Source organism: Artibeus jamaicensis, unplaced genomic scaffold (genome assembly GCF_021234435.1).
Source record: "Artibeus jamaicensis isolate MK-2021 breed Jamaican fruit bat unplaced genomic scaffold, CSHL_Jam_final contig_944, whole genome shotgun sequence".
NCBI classification, from domain to species: domain Eukaryota; kingdom Metazoa; phylum Chordata; class Mammalia; order Chiroptera; family Phyllostomidae; genus Artibeus; species Artibeus jamaicensis.
The window spans coordinates 3,023,599-3,045,375 of NW_026522020.1; the positions used below are offsets into that span (position 1 = coordinate 3,023,599).

Consider the following 21,777-nt stretch of genomic DNA (forward strand, 5'->3'; position numbering starts at 1 on the left):
AAGAGGCGAGTCATCCGTGAGTGCGGCTGGGTTCAGGAAAACGAGGCCAGCCACGGGCATTTCAATCGTTGCAGTTGCTTAGGGTCCGTGTAAAGCGGGAGGAGGAGACATGAACGTGGCCTGCTGGGACTTGGGAGCGGGGAGGAGGGCAGGAAGTCCAGCATGCTACAGCCGTTCGGCACCTTCGGGGAGTTGTGAGCCCAGACGCTGACTCAACGGCTGCGTACCCGCGTGCGCAAGCCAGTCTCGCAGGCTGCGCGAGGACCGGCGAAGCCTCGGCCAGTCTAGACGAGCTCCCTGAGGGCTGAGCCGCGCCGGGATTGCGGTAGGGGCCGACCGACAGGCACGGGGCTGGGGACCCACGCGGAGCCCACGCCCACGCTGTGGAGGCTGCGGCTTCGTATCTGTATCTCTATTTTTTTTTTTTTTTTAAAGAAAAGCGCTGCCTAGGTAATATCCGTGATATTTCATAGCACCTAGCTCGGAGCCTTGTCTGAACTTGAGTTCACTCACGGAGTGTGAACGCCCACGGCTCCGAGGGAACACTCAGGTCCCTTTCCGAAAAGCAGACAGCAGGTTAAAAGACGGGAGTGGGCGGCGAACTGCCCTCGGCGTGCACTGGCGAGTCGCGAAGCCCCGTCGCGCCAGCTCCTCGGAAACGCAAAAACGCGGCGGGCGGGGTCGCGCAGTGCCTCCGGGTCCCGTGGCGCGTGCGCCCGCACCGTGGGTTCGGGAAGGAGCCGCGCCTGTCCGCGCCGGCGGTCGGCGGGCAGGAAGGTCCCCCACTGGGGGCAGACGCGGCGCGGACTACAAGTCCCAGGAAGCCCGGGGCCGGCGCGAGGCGGGGCCTGGCGCGATTCCCCAGGATCCGGCGCGCTGGGAAGCGCCGCGGAGGACGCAGCGGCCGCGGCGGCAGCGGCAGCGGCGGCGGCCGGAGGGCGGCGGGCGCGCGGGCGGGGCGGAGGCGGGGCCGACGTGGGCCCGAGCCCTGCGTGCCAGGGAGGGGGCCGGCCGGGCAGGCGGCGGGCGGCACTGGAGCGGGCTCCGCGGCTAGCACGGCGCCTGCGGCTCGATACCGGCTCAGCGGGCGGCGCGCGGCGGCCTCGACGCACCGGACGGTACAGCACGCAGCGCGCGGACCCACGCCGCGGCCGGGCGCCCGGAGCGGCGCGGCCACTGCCCGGGGGCCGGCACTCGGCCCCGGCGCTGGGAGCGCGGCGGCTGCCTGGGCTTTAATGGCTGCTCGGAGGGGCAGCGCCTAGGGGTGGAAGCGGCTGCGGCGCAGGAAGGCGCCCGAGCGAGCCTCCTCAGGGGCCGGCCGCGCCCGCCGCGGCGCGCTCCATGGGGGCCCGCTGACCCGGGGCGCCGGGGCCCCCTCGCTCGCCGGCCGCGCGTCCCGGCCATGAACTGAGTCCGCGGGCCGGCCCCGCGCCTGCTCCGCTCGCTCCTTTCTTCTCGCGCTTGGTCCGCCCGCCCCCGGCGGGCCCAGCTCCCCGGGGGCTGCGGCGCCCCGGGCTCAGCGGCCCGCGGGCCCCGGGGCGCGGGGCGGCGGCGGCGAGGGGCGCGCGGCTCCGGGCGCGGCGTCTGCACCATGAACTACCAGCAGCAGCTGGCCAACTCGGCTGCCATCCGGGCCGAGATCCAGCGCTTCGAGTCGGTCCATCCCAACATCTACTCCATCTACGAGCTGCTGGAGCGCGTGGACGAGCCGGTGCTGCAGAATCAGATTCGGGAGCACGTCATCGCCATCGAAGGTGAGGACCGGGCCGTCGCCGGGTTTCTGGGAAGCGCGGGGGAGCGGGCGCCCGTGGTGCGGCGGGGCGCGCGCGCTCGTGGGTGCGCGTGTGTACACACGCACCGGGCCGTGGCGCGCGGCTGTCCGGCCGAGTGAGCACTGTGGGGCTTCTTACTCTGCAAGGCCAGGCGAGAGTCAGGGGGCGGCCGTGGGCCGCTGGAGCGCGCCTCGGGCCCCGCCTGGAAGATGGGTAGTAGTCTCTCCCGTGAGAAAGTGGCCCGCGCGGTCGTGTCTTGGGTGGCCAGAGTGAGCCGGCCCAGCCGATGCCTGGGGGTAGCTGGAGGAGCTGGCGTTCCCGCACCGTGACAGCTTCCCAGGTCACCTCAGCATCTTGCTGGGCGACGTTGGAGACTGTTTTGAGAAGTGCTGCTTTTAGGGGTGAGGCTCTGGCCGGCACGTTGAGGAGGGCCTACAGGGCCGCCCTGCTTCGGGTCTCCACGGTGGAGACGGGGAGCTGTGCCCTCTGCCCCAGTCTCTCCTGCTGCAGGCCGACAGCACCGCGTGTCTTCCCTTGCGTGAGGGCTAGTCTCCATAGAGTGTGTTCTACCCAAGTCCTGGGCCAAATTAGGAGAGCCCTACCAGGAGGGGGTGGGGCCCCTCAGCCTGAGGGTCTCGAATTCCTGGAAGCCGGCCACCCTTCCTGCACATCAGGCGAGACTGTGACCCCCCCCCCCCCCCCCCCCTGCAGAAAGGTGAAGAGGAGCCTGCCTCTCCGTGCTTGTGTTCTCTCTGGGTCACTGGTGGCTCTTGTCTTGCTGCTGCCCAGTGTCTGGATGTCTCCTTGCCTTACTTACCCACGCCGTCCTGCATGGGAGGCCAGTGGGGCGGGGATGGGGGACACGGGGTCTTCCCCTCCTGGCCCCTTTGGCCAGGGATGGTGAATGGCTTGCAGGGCAGGTTGTCCGCAATACAGGACTGTTCCAGCGAAAGGCCAGCAGGGACACTGTTGAGGGAGGCCTGGTAGGAGTGTGTCCGAAGCCTGGCTGCAGGCTGTCACCTGGGGCCTTGGCCCCGGGAGGGCTTTGCTTAGGCGCCACCCAGCCTGCACTGCTCACCCCAGAGCGCCTTGGTGGACGCTTGGCCACTTAGGCGGGGAAGGTGAATGTTGTGGTGCTGATCCTCTTGGCAGCCTGTGGACTTGAACAGAGGCCAGGCCAGGCTGCCGATTGGCCGGCCGTATCCACAGGGGCCGGACTACTTCCCCCGGAGCATCTGGAGCAGTGCTCCAGTCTTCTGTGGGGCCCGGCTCTCAGCACACCTGGCCACCCTCCTGGCAATTCAAGATGCTTCCAGACTCCTCAAGCAGTGGGGGCTGCAGGGAGGCTGTGGCCCAGCATGGCGTGCGGAGGGTCTTGGGGGCGGGGCAGGAGTGTTCCTCTGGAGGCCGAGCTCTGTGAGGGGGGCACTGCCTGTGTCACTTGTTTCTCTGCAGCATCCACGGGAGTCTGATGAAACACTTTGAAAGTGGGTGCCATGTGCCTACTGAATGCACTTGGCTGGGAGCCCCCGAGGCTGGGGGCAGACCGCCTGCAGCTGAGTGTGACTCATGACGCCTGGTTGGCATTTCCACTCTGGAAGCCCAGCGCTGGGTGCTGGGTCCCAGGTCCTGAGCACACCCAGCAAGCTGGTTGCACTTTCTAGAAAGAGGATGTGGTTTCCTTTTTTTTTGAATGCCCGGTGGTTTCTGGATGATGGTTTTGGCAGCTTGATGTCTGCGCTTGTGATGTGAGACTTCAGTCCCCTGCTTGGGTGAGCCTTTGTCATTCTTAGTGAGAGTCAGACTTGGTGCTCGAAGCCTGCTCCTGGCTCTGGCGGTGTTATTATTTTTCCGTTAGGAAAAGGAATGTCTGTGTTGTGTCAGGGATGTTGTTAATTTAATGAGGCTTAAGAATCATTCAAACACGCTTCGGTTCTGTGCATTATTATTGACCAGGATAGCACCTTTCATTGGCATAGAACTTCAGCAGAAGTTCTCTTGCATTTGTGATCTTGGGGTTTCCCGAGGGAGTGTAGGCCCACTCTGTGTCCTCAGTTTGTAGAAGGTGCAGGTTCTGGGACGGATCATGACCTCCTGAGCATTTGACTGAGGTCATCCAGAGTGTGGTCATCGGGATGGAGAGCCCAGGTCCGCAGCCTCTCCAGGCGCCTGGCCCTGCCCTGGCTGAGCAGTGAGGACTCCATCTGTCATGGTGAAGCACTCTCCCGCCCTGCTGTATGATTCGGTCGTGATTTATGTCCCTGTCCTCAAAGTTTTGGAAATTGAGAGGGCTGCTCACAGGTGGCAGGACAGCATTTTTTCTTGTGCGAGAGGAGAGCAGTGCTGAAGCGGTTCTCTGTGAAGCATCGAGGCCACCGGCTGCTGTGCCTTTGGAGGGGCACAGCCCGCTTGCTGAGCGACCCGGCGGGTGGGCCCAGGGAGTGACAAGGTGACTCCGAGACTCAGGTGCGGATTGGCCCCCACCTGTGAACCTCGCAGGTCAAGACACAGCAGGAGCAAAATGTGAATCTTTTTCCGTGACAACATAACAGCCTACCATTTTCAATCAGGAAAGCGTACACCCGTCCTAGCAAATAGTTTAAAAATACGTTGTCCCACCAAACAGAGAAAACCGTGCGTTTTGGTGGCTGTCCGGCCAGGCTTTCCCTGCCTCCACGGGCACAGAACACGACGTTGGAGTCGTCCGTGGAGTTTCGGGACCCACATCGCGTGTGCCCCTCACAGTGTTGGGAAAAGTCCCCAGCGTGGCTTCCCCTGCCAGCGTGCCGCTCTGGTGTTGGCTGTGCATGTCTCCGTAAAGTTTCCCTGTGCGCTGGCAGCTGCCGGAGCAAGGGGCAGCCTTGTCAGAGGGAATAATCTTTCGGCCGCTGCTCGTTTCACGGGGTGCCGCGTGGGTGCGGACCGGGGAAGCTCTGCTAAGATGGACTGGACCGCATATGTGTGTATTGTAGGTGAAGGAGCTCACGGAGATTCCCAAGGAAGCACTGGTCCTCAATCCTGTGTGCAGGCGTGGGGGGATGGGATTTTGTTCTCAGTCTGGTTTTAAAACATTTCCTTGTCCCCTGCCCCACCTAAGTGGGTTTTTTTTTTTAAATGTCTTTATTTCAGACTTTAAGAGATTTGTTCTCCTGTTCCCTACACTCCCCCAGACTCTGGAATTGGAGGGAACATTGCCGATGGTTTTCAGATTTGCCTGATTGGATTTCTGGCACGTCCCACGGGGTGTGGCAATGCTGAGAAATGTGGCCCCCAAGCCTGCGTATTCCCTGTGCCCAGAAAAGAGCCTGGGAGTGGCCCGCCCCGGGCGTGAACTACTGGGCTGCGTTTTCCCCTCCTGTTCCTCTTTTAAAGCCCGTTTGGGTTGATGGGATTGAGGCAAGTGAGTCAACTGCCTTCCTTGTTAAGTAAAGCTCATTCTTCTTCTAGGGATAAAGTCTCTATTAGCGATTGCAGGTTCTCGTTCAGCTTCCCAGAGGCAGAGGCCAGCGATAACGCAGACAGTTCGCTCAGCCAGGCCGAACCTGGGCCCCCAGCCAGCCTTCCGGGCGCAGATCAGCGGGGACCGAGCCTTCCCCCGGCCGCCTGTGCTTCGGAGCGGCTCCTCTGAGGGCACTGGAGAGGTCTCGATGGCCTCGTCCTTGGCGGGAGAGCTCTGCCTGGCACCCCTGGTGAGGACACTGTCACAGGGGGTTCCAGGGCTGGGCCCTGCTTTTGGGGGACCTGGGAAGACAGGGCTGGAGGCCCCTTAATCCAGTGATACAGCTCCTTTGTTCAGCATCTGTGCTCAGTGCTTTACCTGCATGATGCCCTTTCATCCTGTGGCAGTTTTGTGACATAGAAGCAGGCTGACCCAGGAGGCGGGCCGGGCTGACCTGACCTCAGCGCTGGCCCTTGAGCTCCGACTGAGCGTGCAGTGGAGCTCCCGGTCACTCACAGCCCCACCAGCTCTGCGTGCACGCCCATCTGGCCCTGTGTCCTGCGGTCCCTCCCCCCGAGAGGGGTTGGTCTGAGACAGTGCTGCAGACACCGACGCTGCCATGTTTTCTGTCAAGCTGCCTGCCGCGCAGTACGAGTTTGTTCTCCCCTGGAGACGTACTTGGTGTGTTCGCTGTGGGCGGGCGAGTTCGGGAACAGGTCTCTTCTCCCTGCCTTGGATGAGCGAAACTGTTCTTAGCCACTGTCGACGGTGTTTGTGAGAGTTCACGTTTAATCGAACGTTGCAGGTTTGGGGCCTTTTCATTGTTGATGTAAATGTCTCTGTTTCCCCCTTAAAAACAGTTCTCACTTGTGTATTTGTCGCTTCCAGGTTAAACTTCCTGTCCTACCGACAGTGACCGGCCCTTTCCCGTCCAGGTGTCTGTTCCCCTTGTCCAGTCTCTTCCCGCCTGTCCCTGTCACAATGGGGCTGGCAGCTCGGTGCCCTCAGCTCCCATTGACTCAGGTCCTGACCCGTCTGCAGCTGGAAGGGCTGGGAGCCGCCTGAGGGCAGAAACCTGCCAGCCAGGTCCCGTTCTGTCTCCTCGGTGGCTCCGTCCCTGCGTCCTGCCTGGCCCCCGGTGGGTGGACCTGCCGCGGGGGTCTGTTTTTCTCGGGCATCCGGGTCCTTCTTCTCCTTTGTGTCAGTGGTGCTTGTCCTCTGGCCCGAGGGAGGGCACCGTTAGAGGCCACCGAGTGCCGGTGTGCGGGCCGTGCACCCTTGGGGCTGGCGGGTCATCTTGGGTGGAAACCGGATTTCCTTGGCGCACGTCAAGGAGAGGAGGGGCCTGCTTGCTGAATCCTGGCAGCTCGTGTCCACGGTTGTGTCCCTTTGTGTTGGTGTCAGTGGGTCGGAGACACAGGACTGGCCTCGCCCCCCAGGGACAAGTGAGGGACAGACCAGGTGGCTGACATACCGTGGTGTCCTCCACGTACCATGGAGAGCTGTGGCTCTCAAAGGTGAGCGCAACCCCCGAGTTTCTGGTGTGGCAGGCTGGCCCAGGGACACATCTGGGGAGCACGGATGGGAGAGGCAGGAGCCCCAGAACTGGGCAGCTCCTCTGGGCCGGCACTCCCAGGCTCTTTCCCCTCACGCTCCCTGCAGGTGACAGGTGAGCGCCCCCAGCCCCAGGGGTTGCTTAGGATTGCAGTGAAAGAAGGATTTAAACCCAGGTCCCAACGGGTTCAAGTTCAGGCTCACTCTGCTTCTGGCCTGTGAGGGAAGTGGTCACGTGGGGCGCGGACCTGCCGAGGCTGCCTTGTGGGGAGGTGGGACCATCCAGTGTCCCATTTCCTCCTCGGTCCTGGTCTGTGGGTCTGCGTCTCATCTCTGGGGACTGCTGAGTTTTAGCGCGGGCTTCTTCCCAGGCCACAGCCACCGCCCTTTCGGAGCGATAAGAGCATTTCTGTGAAAAGGGGGAGCTCCGCGTTATTCGCATCACCAAGGGGACCAGGGGTGGGGGTGGGTGGCTGAAGGGGTGAGTCTGAGGGAGAATCGGCCGCCCCAGCTGCAGGGACCTGCGGAACAGACCCGTGGCCCCGCCTTGCCCCCTCTGTGTTCTGTCCAAACCGGGTTTTTATTTCGTTAAGACTAAAATCTCTTATTTTGTACCCTTTTCCCCTCTGTGTGCCCACAGGGCTTTATAGTTTCATCAGTCTGACTCTGGCTTTTAACTGCTGACTTGGTCTTCTGTTTCTTAACTTCCAGACACACTCGTGCCCCCAAGCCTTGCCCCCTGCCCAGCAACACACCCTATCCTGTGAGTCTTGCTGAAGTGATTGAGTTTGGCAAAGCAGATCAGGCTGGGTTATTTTTAAAATCCAGCGTTCGAGGTTCTGATCCGGTGCTTAGCTACATAATTCCTTCCCTTTGTTAAGTACCTTTCTCTGAGAAGTGAAATGCAGTCTACAGATGTCCGTCCCTAATCTCTGTAGCATCTGTTATTTTCGTGTGGGGTGTGAGTGCTCGGCTTTGTGCGCTGCTGTGGGCCCGGCCTTCTGGGCGCTCCGAGGGGCCTCGGGGTTTGCGGGGTCTGGTTTATGGTGTGGGAGCCTGCACACAGGGCCGTGTGTGGGGTGGCTTCCCCGAGACACACCACTGACCCATCCTGGGCACGGCCAGGATAGGTCCCGTCCGCCCACCTCCCTGTGGTCCTCACTTGCAACTGACCAGGGCTGGAAGGGGTATTCAGTAGCGTCTGGAGGCTGGGGAGGGAAGGAGGGCAAACACCACCCCACCAAGAAGAGGTTGTTCATGGGCCCTTTGAGTAACCAGCCAAATAGCTCGTCTGGGTTCGAGGTAGGGAGATTGTTCCATGAGGAGCAGAGTAAATATAGGCCCCAGGGTGGGGACCAGGGCCCGAGAGGGGGCCGTCATTGCTCTGATACTGTTGCTTCTGCTGGCAGTCGGGGCTCGCCACGGGCCTGGGACAGGTGCCGCCCTACCCGCGTGCTTGGGAACAGATTGGTGTTTTTGTTTGAACAGGGGCTCATTTGCACATTTCACACTTCTCCCGCAGTTTGACGGCGATTGTCTTTTTCGGGCTGCAGTGTCGGAGCGTTCTTTGCAGTGTTTCTACACAAGCAACTGTCTCGCCTTCAAAGCTGCTCGTGCCGCCAGGGTGTCGTTAGCATCGTGTTGGGAGCTGCCTTTTTTTTTTTAAGGGTGGGAAACACTTTTCACGGTTCTGGAAGAAGAATTCCAAAGAATTCCTGGTCATGTTCAAACCATTTATGTTTGGTCTTAGAAATGTCAACACTGAAGAGGCTGTTGATTTCCAGCATAGGACACGAGGCTCCCGTCACCGTGCCCCCTGCTGAGCCCCTGAAGGGGGACGTGTCTTCGGGAGGTGGACTGAGTCTCCGTGCACTGAGCTCTGGTTGCTGCAGACCCACTGACTGCATTGCGGACGCTGAGGGAGTTAGAATTGGTTTTCCCTGTTGAATGCCCACACCAAGACCTGCCTGTGTTTTCTGAAATTTTTACTTCTTACATGGTGTCTGTGTGGTGGCCATCGGTGGGATTGGGTGTTGCAGGCGACTCACTGGCCTTTGCAGTGTGGTGGACATGGACTTGGGGAGAGCTGATGGCCCTGACGTTCTGTTTGTGTTTCCAGCCGTCCTTTTCCACGAGGGGAAAATGTGCATGTTTTCCAGGCAGGGCACTTCCGGGAGTCTGTCCGTCCGCTTTCGTTGTTTTCAGAGATCGGGGGTGCTGCCAGGGGCAGCGATTCAGCCGCCTCCTGTCCTGCCGCCGCTCCCGGTGGCACAGGCTGGCGAGGTTTGTTTCAGACACAAACAACCAAGAGCATTGTTTCCATCGCAGCCCCGACAGCCGAGCCTGGCTCTCTGATTTCCCATGTCTTCCCATGTCTTCCCATTCAGCGTTCGGGGCCGGCAGGACTTGAGACCACAGTAGTCTTCCCGTTGTTTACAGAAGGAGAGGGGGTTACCTCCACCTGGCCACTGTGCATAACCAGAATCCAGGGTGAGATGCAGGAGGTGGCCGGCCGGCGAGGCCCAGTTACTGCTTGCTGTTAGAGACGGTTCGCTGCCCTGGCTCATCCGTGTGTCCTGTTGATGGGTATTTGGGCGGCTTCCCATTGGGGCTGCTGCGAAAAGCACGCACGTGCCTGTAGGTGCCCATGTGCCTCCATCCCATCGGGCACCTGCTGGGAGCCCAGCACCGGGCCTCTCACCTTCTCCCTGAGGCTGAAAGCACACCGTCCGGCGGGTGGCCCCAGGCTGCAGAGGCTGGCCCCTCCTTGCTGTCCAAGGTCCGGTTCCCAGCTCTCGGGCTGGTGGTGGAGCGTCTGCCTCCGTCCTTGGATTGACCTTGTTTATTATTATTAATAAACAAGTAGTTCCATGGCCAATATGTTTCCAGCACTGTCTTGGATGTTAGGGTCCTTAAATTTAGGGTTGCCTGCAGACTGCTGCTTCCTTGTTAGTTGAGTAAGTGCAGCTCTGTAAGTGGAGCTGGGAGAATGAACTCGGTCACCAGGAAGCTCTTCCGTCCTGAATGTGGATGGTACCGTTCCGCTGGGACAGGACCGGCCCCGCTCCTTCCCGGGGCTCCCTGCTGACCTCCCTGTCACTTGGGGTCCTCCTGCTGGCCGAGCCCAGACCTCCCCAGCCCCTCTCACTACAGTGTCCTGGGTGTCAGGTCACCTTTGGGTCTCTCTTGGTATTTGAAAGGAAAGTCATTTGCTACTTTTGGCCTAAACTGTTCTGTGGTCTTAAATAGTTACATATTAGCACTGTTCGGTTTCTGTTTGTTTATAGCAATTATGGGAAGACACAAAAGAAAAAAAGAAAAGCTGAGTGTGGCTAACTCTGCTGCTCTCAAGGGGCTATTTTCTTTGTTCATTCTGCTTGTCCTGCGGGCTGCCACGCCCCTCCACAGAGGCCACGCCCACCTCCAGGCCCTACTGGGAGTCTAGTGGAGTCCAATACAGACCCACACAGATCCAGGGGTGTGTGCCTGTGTGAACTTCTCCGGTTGCTTTACAAACGCAAATGTTTATTTTGAGGGATGGGGTGGGAAGGCGGTGTTTATCTTCACTTTGTTTAGTATGGGAAGTGGCTAATGTGAGAATCAATAGGCAAGATGTTATCATGCACTGCCTTGGGCAAAGCGCAGCATTTGAATCTGGGGGGAGAGACAGATGTGGGGGACCCGCGCCCTTCACATGGGGCCCAGGAGGCCACAGCAATACAGATAACCAGGCAGGGTGGGACAGGGAGGGGCCGGATGGAAGGGCCCGGGTGGGGACTGGGTAGGAGTCAGGCAGCAGAGGGCTTTCCAGGTAACAGCAGGGGAGCGTCCAGACTGTCTCTGTTCAGTCCGAGGAGAACTGGGGAGGGGCGGGCAGACGATGGGGGAGAGCCCCGTGGGCCCCGGGAGCAGGCTGGGCTGCTCCCACCTCTGAGTGTGGGTTTCCGTTCGGGGAGGGGGCCCGGTGAAGCTCAGTGGCTGCCCCTCCAGGGCAGGAAGGTGGTGGTGGTGGCTGTGGGGATGTGGCCGTGCGGAGTGGCAGGGTGGGTCCGCACCAGAGCCTCCGTGAGAGAAGGCGGGGGCGTGGGCAGGGGAGCGGGGGACCAGAGGTGAGCCCCGAAAGGTGTGCACCGAGGTGCAGGCCCGGGGTTGCCTGTGCGTCTCAGGATGCAGCAGCAGGGGTGGGGCCAAGCTTTGGTCCCGGGAGCACAGGCACGGGGAGCACCTGAGGGGGTATTTCATCCTCGGGTTTGGGTGGGAGAGAGGTGCTCGGCCACACAGGGCGGAGACCTGGGATTCGTGGAGGTGGGGCCTTGTCCGCGGGATGGGCTTGGATGTGCAGGTTCAGAAGTCTCCCCCTCTGTCACCCCGCTGAGAGGCAGGCGTCGGGAATGGATTGCAGCCTTTCCTCTGCCGATTCGTCAGTGGGTGTCTAAGGCAGTCATCTCTCAGGACTGTGACCAGTGTGCATCATGAGGAACCGAGTTAGTCCACGGGGCCGGGTGAGTGGGGTGGGGGGCTTATATGACTGAGCCTCTGCTTACAGACCCTGGGCTGCGGTGGCCCCTGAGGTCCTGCTTGTCCAGCCGGGTAGTCTCCTGGCTAACTGTGCCTCTTCCAGAACAATGTATCCATCGGTCTGTGTGTCTGTCTCTGAATCTATAACTGTGTGTCTGTCTGGAGGGGCGTGTATTTCTCACTCAGCAGGTTTAGTCCATGGGCTGGTGGAGCTGGGGTCTGTGGTGCAGAGGTGAGCAGGCCCGGGCTGTGCAGGGCCAGCTGTGGGGGGCTGGGCGGGTGGAGGCTCTGCCGTGGAAGGACCCAGGGGCTCCGGGGGGAAGCCCTGTGCGAGCCTGAGAAGATGGGAGGCCGATGACACTGGGGGTCACTGACAGCTGCCACATCATCCTGCCTCAACGGAGGCCTTGGAAAACTCTCCCCTCTGCCCGAAGAAACGCCTGCCTTCACACAAAGAAGTTCATTTCCGGTTTTCACAAACATGAGTCCATTTTTCCCAGGCATCTCAGTCTATACTCGCCTCGCTGGTCATCCTGTTGTGCTGGGAAGGAGAACAACCGTCTGTATCTCTTTTGCCCTCAGTCTGCATCTGGGGTCCCCCTGCCACATGCTCTCCCTTTACGAACCACCCCCCAGCTCACCACCAGGGCTTTCAGAGGGGTGCCCCACTTGGGGTTGGGGGGCAGAGGGTCTGTGCTTCTCCTTGGAGCCCGAGAGGCTTCACCGGGACGCAGGCTGCTGGGGACTGGAGGACAGACGGGCCACCTCCCTGACAGTGGTTCAGAGGTCCACACTCCGAGGTCCACACTCCGAGGGGGGCTGTGCTTCTGGCAGAATCCCAGCTCCTGCTTCTGATGAAACGCAGGTGGAGGTGGTGCGCTCAGGTCTGTCGGTCTGCAGGGGGCCTGCCAGGAGGTCAGAGGTGGCGTGTCGGTCTCCTGGGCTGACCGCATTCCTCCGCTCCTCGGGGACACGTTGGGGTGTTTGTGTTGAGTGGGGTATGCACAGAGTGATCTGTTCTCTCGAGGAAGCCGTCACCACCTGTGTCCTGGGCCCCCCTCCCCCGCCTCCCCCGTCCTGGGCCCGCCCGGGGAAGGAGGTGTCCCCCAGTCTAGGGTCTGGGACTTGGTGAGCAAGACGTTCTGCTGCTAAGAGATAGAATTTGGTTATAACTCGAGGAGGATCTCTCACTCTCTCGACGTTTTGTGATAAAATTTCCAGACTTGGAGAGGAGTTGAAGGAGTGTTCAGAAGAGTGAACTCCGACATGCTGGTTGCCTTGGTCTTCTTGTTAAAGTTCTGCATCCGCCCCGAAGAGAGTCCAGCCAGCACTTGGTGTAGAGCACAGAGCTTTCCAGGGCCGGCCCCTTTTGTGTTGGAATCTAAAGGATTTCTGGAAACAGTGCCAGTCCGCGGTGGCGTCAGATTCCAGGGGCGGTGAGGGCAAGGTGCTCATTCAGTGTGGCTCGTGTGCCCGGGGTCTTGTCCTGCAGGGGAAGCCGGTTCAACTCGCGCTTTGTAGGCACAGCTTCTGTCGTGTCCATCTCGATGCCGTTCAAACTTGGGCGCGCAGGGAGGAGGCCGGGAGTTCCACGGCGAATGTGTGTGTGCGGAGGGGGTGGGGCGGCCCTCCAGTTGCAGGAGCAGCCGAAGCAGTGACGTGGAGCCCAGGCGTTCCCTTGCTGGCACGTGTTGCCCTGTGACCGCCTCCCGGAGTGATGTCATGGAGCATCACAGCCTTGGTGGCTCTCTGTGGCCGGTGGGAGACAGACAGGCCTCGGATCCTGGCCTGGGGGGTCTGAGACAGGCGCTTGCCTGAGTGACTTGCTGTAGAACGGGTGGGAAATGCACGCGTGCCTTCGGGCCCCAGTTTCAGAGGCTGGAATCCATGCGGTTCACCTCTGACCTCGAGGTTCCTCCCGTCTCTGGAGTGAACCGGCCCCGCCCCACTGTGCTCCTTGGTCCCTGAACTGACCTGGTCTGGTGGGGCGGGGGCTGGGTGGTTGGGGAGGGGAGGCCAGAGCCCTCCAGGGCTCTGTGTCCCTTCGGTTCACTCTAGTTCCGTCACCAGCAAACTCCGGGGGACTCCGCCTGGTGGAGTGACGTCCAATAATGGGCAGGAACCTGTGCGTGCGTGTAACCCACGTGGTCCATGGACAACCTTGCATTTGCATGCCCCGTGGGATGTGGGTGCAGAGTCTGCAGAAACAACAATGTCTCTGCAGCGTCCCGGTCCCCAGACAGACAGAGACCAGGAAGAGCAGGCCTGGGACTGTCTGTAACCTGGGCGATGGTGTGTCATTATCACCGTGACAAGCAGGTAGGAAATGCGGCGGGGGTGATTGAGGAGCCCGTGCGGGCCCGATGGTCCGCTGGAAGGTGTTCGGGCAGACCCAGGAAGTCTGGTTCAGCTATCAGTCAGACGTTTCAGGGAGGAGCCTTCAAAATCGGCGTCATCTGCAGGCTGGACCGGGAGCGATTCTCATCTCTGCGGTGTTAATTGTAGGGCCCAGTCAGGCCCAAACTCCCGTTTCCCAGACTGGGCCTCCCTGGGGCTGTCTCCTCGGTTGCTTGTGCCGCCGTGAGCTCAATGACCTCTGGTGGGCTCAGGGTCCCTGCGGCCTCCTCCTCCAGGCCTCACCTCCTGCCTGGCGCTGGCCTGAGTCCTTCTGGGGCGGACTGAAGATTCTCAGAATCATCTCTCGACGTCTTTGCCGCAGCTCTGTGCTGCTGTCCCGTCACAGGACCTGTGTGGGACATGCCAGGGTTTCTCCCGGACTTCGGGCCGCCCTGGCTCACGACTGCACCCAGGTTTCCGTTGGGATGAGCCAGTGAGTCTACAGTGTCCCGTGGGAGCCGGCTGTGAATTCCCACTTTGTCACAGTCTCTTCAAAGCCCACACAGGCTGCTGGGCGAGCAGAGTTGGTGTCTGAGCGTGTTTCAGTTGTCCCCTCTTGACGCGCAGCTGGGGGCTGAGCTTCTCAGGGGTCGGTGGCCCTGAGTGCCCTCCCCTTTCTCCCGCACCCTCCCCAAAATGGAGTGTACTTCTCCCCTGGGCCTGTGCTCTGCTGACGACACGGGCTTCTTTCCTCCCAGCCGGCTGCTGGATGAGGAACGGCCGGCCTCCCTCACGCTTCGTCCTGTTGGGCGGGGTTTTCAGACAGCCTGTCCGTCCTTTTCAGCCGAGAATTCAGCCGTAGGCACCCAAAACCCTCCTTCGGGATTATCTTCGATTCCAGTTCCCAGGGGCACCCGCCTGCCTAGCCGCCTGCCTAGCCGGACTCCCTGTCCAGGGCCCCCTCCTCCCCGCCTGCCCCTCCCTCCTTGCCACAGAGAGAACCCGCCTCCGAGCTCTTAGAGCCTCAACGCCATTCATGATTATGCAGGTGTGGGTGTGGGTGTGTCCGAGTGTCTGGGCCCCCACCCCCACAGGGGGCCGGAGTGTGCGGGCAGCTCCGCCGTGGTCCTGGAGCGGCAGCCTGGGCTGGGCTCGTTAACAGGGGTGGGGGCCGAGTCCTGGGTGGGGATGGAGGCACGCGTGGACCGTGACCATCTGGGCTTTGTCCCTTCCAGTGCCAGAGGGCGGGGTTCTCCCACCTGCTGCAGACACACGAGGGTTCGTGCAACAAGCCTCGCCTGCAGATTGGGTAGGAAAGTGCCATGCAGCGTTGACTGCAGCGAACTTTCGTGGAAACTTGTGTTGGCAAGATCGTTTTCCATGGTTACTGTTTCCTTGGTTTTGTTACATAACTGCTGTTAAATTCAGATACAGGGTTTGTAAAGCTTGGGTTCCAGTGTTTAAACACATCGACTTAATGTTGCCTTTTGGGGGCCTTGTGGACAGTGAAGGAGGACGTTCAGGTAGCAACTCGGGTGTCTTTGACCAAGGATTTCTCTCTTGGTCAGAAAGTGCGCCGTCTCCGAGAGCAGACTTGGTTGGGGGCGTCACACGCTGCGTCCACACGAGTGGGGCCGCCGAGACGGGAAGCCACTCAGGGGGGCCCAGCCCCTGCTCCTGCTTCTCTCGACCCTGATCCGTAGTGTCGCCTTTATTCTCCACAGAGACGGGAAGACTCAAGAGCTGGACACATGGCAGGGTGTGGGGCGGTGGCAGGGGGCTGAGGGGACAGCATGTTGGGCAGCGGCGACTCCAGCCGCCCGCGTCTGGAGCTCAGTGGGGGCCGTTGGCTCGCTCTCCTCTCCATGCACTTGGATCTCGGGAGATTCCAGCCTTTTCCCGAGTGCGCGGCGGCCGCAGCAGCCTTTGCCGATCCTTTCTCTCCTCCGAGGCCCCAGGCAGCTGGTCACACGGGCCAACTCTTGGGGCCGAATCCCTCCTCAGAGCTGCCTGCTCTTTCTTGGGGGATTACTTTGCGATCACGTGTGGTCGTTTCTCACATGGAGCTTCTGCGCCTGAGGAGTCCCGGGGAAGCAGCTGCCCGGGATCCGTCACGTGGCCGGAGATGGCCAGGTAGCCGGGTCCCTGGTGCCCGGCCCAGAGAGCGCTCCGGGCCCCCGGGTTAAGGAGCCGTGGCCCACCCCTGCCTGCAGAGGCTGTGTTGCAGATTGTGTGTACGGATTCCTTTTTAGGAAGAGGAGACTCGAACAGCTCCTTAGAAATGCTGCAGGCCGTGGGGCCAGCTGGGGTGGGGCCAGTCGGAGGCAGTGTGTGCAGGGGGGGTTTGCAGGCCCAGGAGCGGGCTGGGCCGTGGACCGGGCCCAGCTCTGCCCCAGCAGCTGGGTGGCCGAAAACGACACCACCGCCTGGAGGCATCTCTGACAGCTGCTCCTGCTCCGGCTTCCAGAAAATCGAGTTCCGCCCTTTGTGAATAAACGCCCTCCCTCTTCAGTCCCTTTTCCTCAACTAATAAAGTCATGATCGCGCCACCTGTTTATCGAGTGTGTACGGCTGTGGGGCCCCCCGGGGAGGCCTTACTGTGCTTTGTGCCATTTTCTCCTGGTCACCGCCGCAGGGCAGAGGAGGGGGAGCCCCCACGTCACGCGTCAGGAGCTGAGGGCTGGAGTTGACAGCCTTGCTCAAGCCCCGGACGTGGCTGAGGCAGGACTCGCACTCCGCACGCCCTGACACAGGCCCCTCGGTTACTGTTATGATTCAGTGGAGCAGAACGGAGACGGCTCGGGCCAGCCCGAGGTTCGCAGGGGGCTGGGGACAGCTGTGTTGTCTGCGGCCCCCGCACACTCCAGGGTGAGGTCCGAACCTCACATTCCCCCTGGTCGTTCCTCACCGAGATCAGAAAGGACATCGCAGCTGCTGGGTTTCTTCCGTCACTGAGGTGTGACGGCCCTGGGACGCTGGCTGGCGGTTTTGGTGGCACAAGGAGGGGACAGAATGGTGGGCCGCCTGCCCTGATGACAGGTTCATGCGGCCGGGGGGTGGGGGGAATTTCCAAACAGCATGCCTCTGAAAATTCACCGGGTTCCTAAAACCTGCGGCCCCTTCAGTCCAGGCTGGTCGCTGGAACTTGGATTTCGGCCGCTCGGGTCAGGTGGCGTTTTCATCACGGAGATGTTAGCAAGCGGTTAGTTTTTAACACGGACACCTGAAGTGACTTGTCCTCTGAGCTGTAACTAGAATAATAGGAGAGGCTGATGCCGCAGGAGTCCCAGTGAGGCGCCCGAGGCCAGGCAGGGCCAGGGGGCCGGGCCCAGGGAAGGAGCCCAGCCGAGGGGCGGAGCCCAGCCCAGGCTGCTCTAGAGGGTGCTCCGCCCGTTTTCCTCCTGGGGAGCCCTGCACGAGCTCCCCCTTACCTTCCATCGCGGTTGCGGGCAGGTGGGTCAGCTGGCACCGCCCCTTTTCCAGACGGACCCTGGGGATGGGGAGAGAGGTGTGACCCACCCACGGCTGCCCTGTCCTCGACCTTGCCAGGACGGAGGTGCCCTGATCCCGGTGCTCTGTCGCCAGCTTCCCTTCCAATGACACAGGTGGGGGGTGGCGGTCTGGACCCCCTTCCAGGTGAGGGCCGGTCGTCAGGCTTCCCCGCCTGTGCAGGGAGTCAGCCCTGGTCTGCGAGGGGCTCTGGGGCTCCCGCCTGGGGGCTGGGAAGGACTGGGACTGTAGGCCGTGGCCGTGCCCCCCCCCCCCCCCCCAGCCTCAGAGCGGGGCACGAGGTACGTGGCTCTGCTACCTGAGCGCTCCCACCTGAGCCATCCTCACCTGCTTGGTGGGCAGGACTCACCTGTGAGGGTCGTGTGACCAGCGATCGGGTGCCCACGGTCACCGTCAGAGGTGCCGGTGAGTTTCACAGCCGCAGTGCCCATTGTGATGCATTTCCGTTCATCCTGCGACTCACCCGAGTTACTGATTGCAGAAGAGAAAGCACGAGTATTGAAAGCTTACAATGTGGGGAGTCTTAGCAAAGGTGTGCCTACCGGGGAAGCCACAGCCCAGACGCTGAACTTGTCCGTCTCCCTGATGCTTCCCAGCCCATCTGCTCTCTGTCACTGCGGATCGTTTGCATTTTCTCGAATCCAGTAGAAGTGGAGTCATGCAGAACGGATCCTTTCTTCATCTGGCTTCATTCAGTCCGTGTGATGATTTGGGGATCCACCCAGGTCGTTTCGTGTCCTTTCCTGTGTCCGTCCGTGGACTTCCCACTGTTTGTTCTGTGGGTGGGTGTTAAGGGAGCTGTGTACAGCGTTTGGCTTCTGTGTGAAGCCTCTGCAAACCTCCACTGACAGTTCTCGATCGGGCCTCCTCTCCTCCTGGGCCTGGGCCTCGCTGAAAGGGCCAGCCCCTCCCCCAGCCCCTCCCCCAGCCCCTCCCCCTAGCCCCTCCCCCCAGCTGGCAGCTGTGTGACTTCACACTCCTGCTGGGCAGCGTGAGAGTCTCTGCTGTGGGTTCAAGGTCAGCGGGCTGCTGGCGGAGACAATGGGGAGAACACCTGTCCTTTATTTTATTTTTTAAAGATTTTATATTCTTTTAGAGAGGGGAAAGGAGGGAAAAAGAGAGGGACAGAAACACGGATGTGAGAAACACCCATGGGTTGTCTCTCACGTTCGCCCTGACTGGAGACTGAACCCGCAACCCAGGCTTGTGGCCTGCCTGGGAATTGAACTGGTGACCTTCCGCTTTGTGGGCCGATGCCCCACCCACTGAGCCACCCAGTCAGGGCAGCAGCACTGTCCTATAGAAAGAGGGTTTGGCATCCGTGTCTCGTGGGCTCCGAGGTGCCTCGTGCTGAGGGGTGGGGGTGGGGGCGGAGGCTGCGGAGCTGGGGTGTCAGACTCAGTTCCCCCGGGGGCCGCGGCAGCCTTGAGGTTACCTTCAAAGGGCCGAAGTAATTTTAGGCCCTTAAATTATTAGGGGCCTAAATGTTAACTATAGATGTGAACTACTCCTTAACTGTTAAGGAGTTGAAATTACATCTGGCCCTTTGAAGGTAACAGCAAGGCTGATGCAACCCCTGGTGAAAGTGGGTTTGACTCCCCTGCTGTAGAGGTTTGGCCGATGCGGGCAAGAGGCCAAGTGGGGAAGAGGTCGAGGAGCCCACGGGGGAGGGGATGTGACCCCACGTTCACGTCTGTGAAAATCAGACCTGTCAGCTCTTGTAAAGTGACTGAACTCGAGCACCGTCTGGGGGAGTGCAGACGTCTGGCATGGCCTCCTCAGCGGGGGCCCAGGCGGAGGTCTGGGTCCGGGCGTGGCTCCCCCCCATCATTTCGTGACCCTGGCCTCAGTTTCCCTGCTTGCAAATTCAAGTGTTTGGCCAAGAGCAGTGATTCTTAGGGAGGATGGGGGCCCGTTTTACCCTCACCCGGGTTCTTTTCCAGGTGGGCCCCGGGCGGTCCCCATCCTAAGTGTGCATGCCTCTGCGTCCCGGTTCCCGAATCCGAGCCAGGGTAGGGGAGCGGGGTCCATGGGGGCCTCAGCCAGCTCCTCCTCCTGCACATTTTCTAGCAAACAAGACGCGACTTCCTCCTGCCCCTCCTCCACTTGTCCAGCAGGCAGGTTGCACGCAGCCCTCTGTGACTGACCGCCTGCCCAGTGCCCAGGGCAGTCTCAGCAGGCTGCCGTGACGAGGGACCTCGGCTCTGCTCAGGGAGTCACCGGCTGTTCCTGGGCGAGAGTCCACGTCCCGGAGACTTCTCCGTGCAGATCTTTTTGAGAACACCGCTTTCAGGTGCGATCCCTCTGCAGTCCGCTTCCTTGCGGGGTAGGGAGAAAGCCCCCTGTAATTTTTGCTCCTTCTCAAAACAGTGCTCACAATATGGGGGTCAGTGCGAGGGGAGAGTCCATGCCACGCCGTGGTCACACCCTGCCCTGAAGCAGCCTCAGCAAAGTGCTGGGAGCCGGCTTTTATCTGGGTTGGGAGTTGGGTGTCAGTTTTCTTACTTTGAGGGGAAATATCAAGGATGGGAAATGCTGGTTTTGTTGATGCGGTTTGAATAAGAAAATGAACCGGGCCCCTCCCCCGTCCTGTCTCACTTTCCCTGTTAGGGCGAGCCTGGTGCGCATGCTGGACAGAGATCTCCAACGGAGTTGGCCACAGTGGGGTCGGCCACGGTTCGGCAGCCGCTGTGCTGCCCAGGGGCCTGCCCCCTGCCTCCCTCCCCGGGACGCTAAGATACCTGAGTGGAGACACTCCTCCGTTAAGTGCTTCGGGTGGTATCAGAAAAATGTGCTGTGCCGTTAATGAGAGTGCAGGGTTCCCAGCCGGCTGGCCCCTCTGCTGGGTGGCCAGGGTCTTGGGGACAGTGTTGTGGTGAGTCGGGTGCTCCGGCTCTGCTGAGGTCCTTTACCAGCTGGTTCAGTCCCTTTTGAAACCTAGTTCGCAGTTTCATTGGGCCTGTTTGTACTTTTCCAGTTCCAACCTGGCTGCACTAGCTTTTTCTTGGTACCAGCCTGTCTTAAAGGTGGGAGATCGTGAAGTTTGAAAGTGTGTCTTGGAACCCCCACCCGCTCCTGTTTACGTGGCTGCTCTGGTCACCGCAGCCGGTGGACGAGGTGTGCCCTTCCCGCACACAGGGCAAGCTCTTCCTGTTCCCAGGACCTGTCCCTGGCCGGCAGCTCACCTGGGGGCCAGACCTGAGGGCTGGAGGCCTCCAGACGGGACTCTGAAGCTTCAGCCGCCTTGGGCTCGCCTGGACCGTGTGTGAGGAGGGCTGCCAGGCGCTGCCGCAGGGCTCTGCGTCAGGAGGTCCCACGACACGGCCAGTGACAGACTCCCAGGTGTGCCACCGCCACCGCTGCTGGGCTCCTGCCTCGGGAGTTTCCCCGACGTCTGGGACACGAGGGCCAGTGAGTGAACAGCCTCCTGTGGGCACAGAGCCTGCAGGGGCGTAGCCCCACCCCTGACGGGGTCTGCAAGCCTCAGGGTGCCTTTGCTGTCAAGTCCAGTCCCTGAGTCTGGACCATTCGTGGGCGTTCTTAGCTGAAGCAGCCCCCACGTCTGTCCCGTGTGGGAGCGGCTGCGCTCTTCCAGATGGAAGGTGATTTGTAGCTTCTCGGGTCTGTGCAGTGGGACGGCCCCGAGGGCTCTGCTGGGAGGCTTCAGGTCCGCTGCCTCTTCGGGGCTCGTGGGTAATGCGCCTGTATTTGCCCGGGGTGACCAGGCACAGGCTGCACGAGCGCATCTCGCCCCGGTACGTGCCAGCAGGGCCACACACCTGAGCTCAGATGCGCCGGGACGCCGGGCGGGTTGGCCGGCCCATGAACAGATCCCCAGACAAATCTGGCCAGGCCCTGCCCTGCTCCAACGCCTGCAGTGGCTCCCCAGGGCTTGCAGAATGAAGCCGAAATTCCTGGCCTCACCCCTGCGCCGTTTTAGAACAAGTCACGGGGTAAATAAAGACACACGAGCGCAGTTGCCTCCTCTGCACCCTGGGCCCTTTGCACGGGCCTGCCCGGTGTTGCCCCTCCCTGCGGGCACCTCCACAGCAGACGGTGCCCGGGGGCCACCTGGGCTCTGGCGGGTCTGGTCCTGCCTCTCTTTTCTTAACCCTACAGATTCCTATGCTGTCAGGTCAAGTGTCACTGTCCCCGGAGGCCAGTCACCTGGCTCCGGATGACAACACCTGTCTCTGCCAGCAGGGCTTCCTGCGCTCGGGGGCTGTGGTTCTGGGCCCAGTGAGAGTGGAAGGCAGAGCCGTGGCCTTGAATTTACCCCCCCTCCCCGTGGGTGTGTGGGCTGCAGCGAGGACACGCTGGTGTGTGGTACTCGTTCTGGGACCCCCGAAGAAGAGGCTCAGGCCGTGGGGGTCAGTCAGTGGGCCAGTGTGTCTGGATGTTGAGGTGGCCACGGCCGCCCTGCGGGGATTTGCCTCCAGAATTCAGAGCACTAAAAAAAAAAAAAAATCCTTCCTGAATTTACGTGACCTTTGCCCTATATAAGCAGTCTTTGCCTTTGGAGCAGTCAGAATTGGCCCTTTGAGTTGGGGACGCAGCTGAATTGGACACATCAGAATCCCATTCCTGGTTACACCAGGTGACGCAGAACTTACCAGAAGGGCGTTGGGCAACTCTGGGCAGGGGAGG

At 60.9% G+C, this 21,777-nt stretch overlaps 1 protein-coding gene across 4 annotated transcripts in view; it reads left to right on the forward strand.

Annotated features, from left to right (window-relative positions):
* Window positions 1-980: 980 nt before the first annotated feature.
* Window positions 981-21,777, forward strand: part of AGAP1 (ArfGAP with GTPase domain, ankyrin repeat and PH domain 1) — a 390,584-nt gene continuing 369,787 nt past the window's right edge. The window contains exon 1 of one of the 4 annotated variants that reach the window (XM_053655304.1): window positions 981-1,754. In XM_053655304.1, the coding sequence (XP_053511279.1) occupies window positions 1,592-1,754 (163 nt within the window). In that variant the 5' untranslated portion in view covers window positions 981-1,591. The remainder of the gene's footprint in view (window positions 1,755-21,777) is intronic. The other 3 variants (XM_037161449.2, XM_037161448.2, XM_053655305.1) reach the window with 3 other exon arrangements.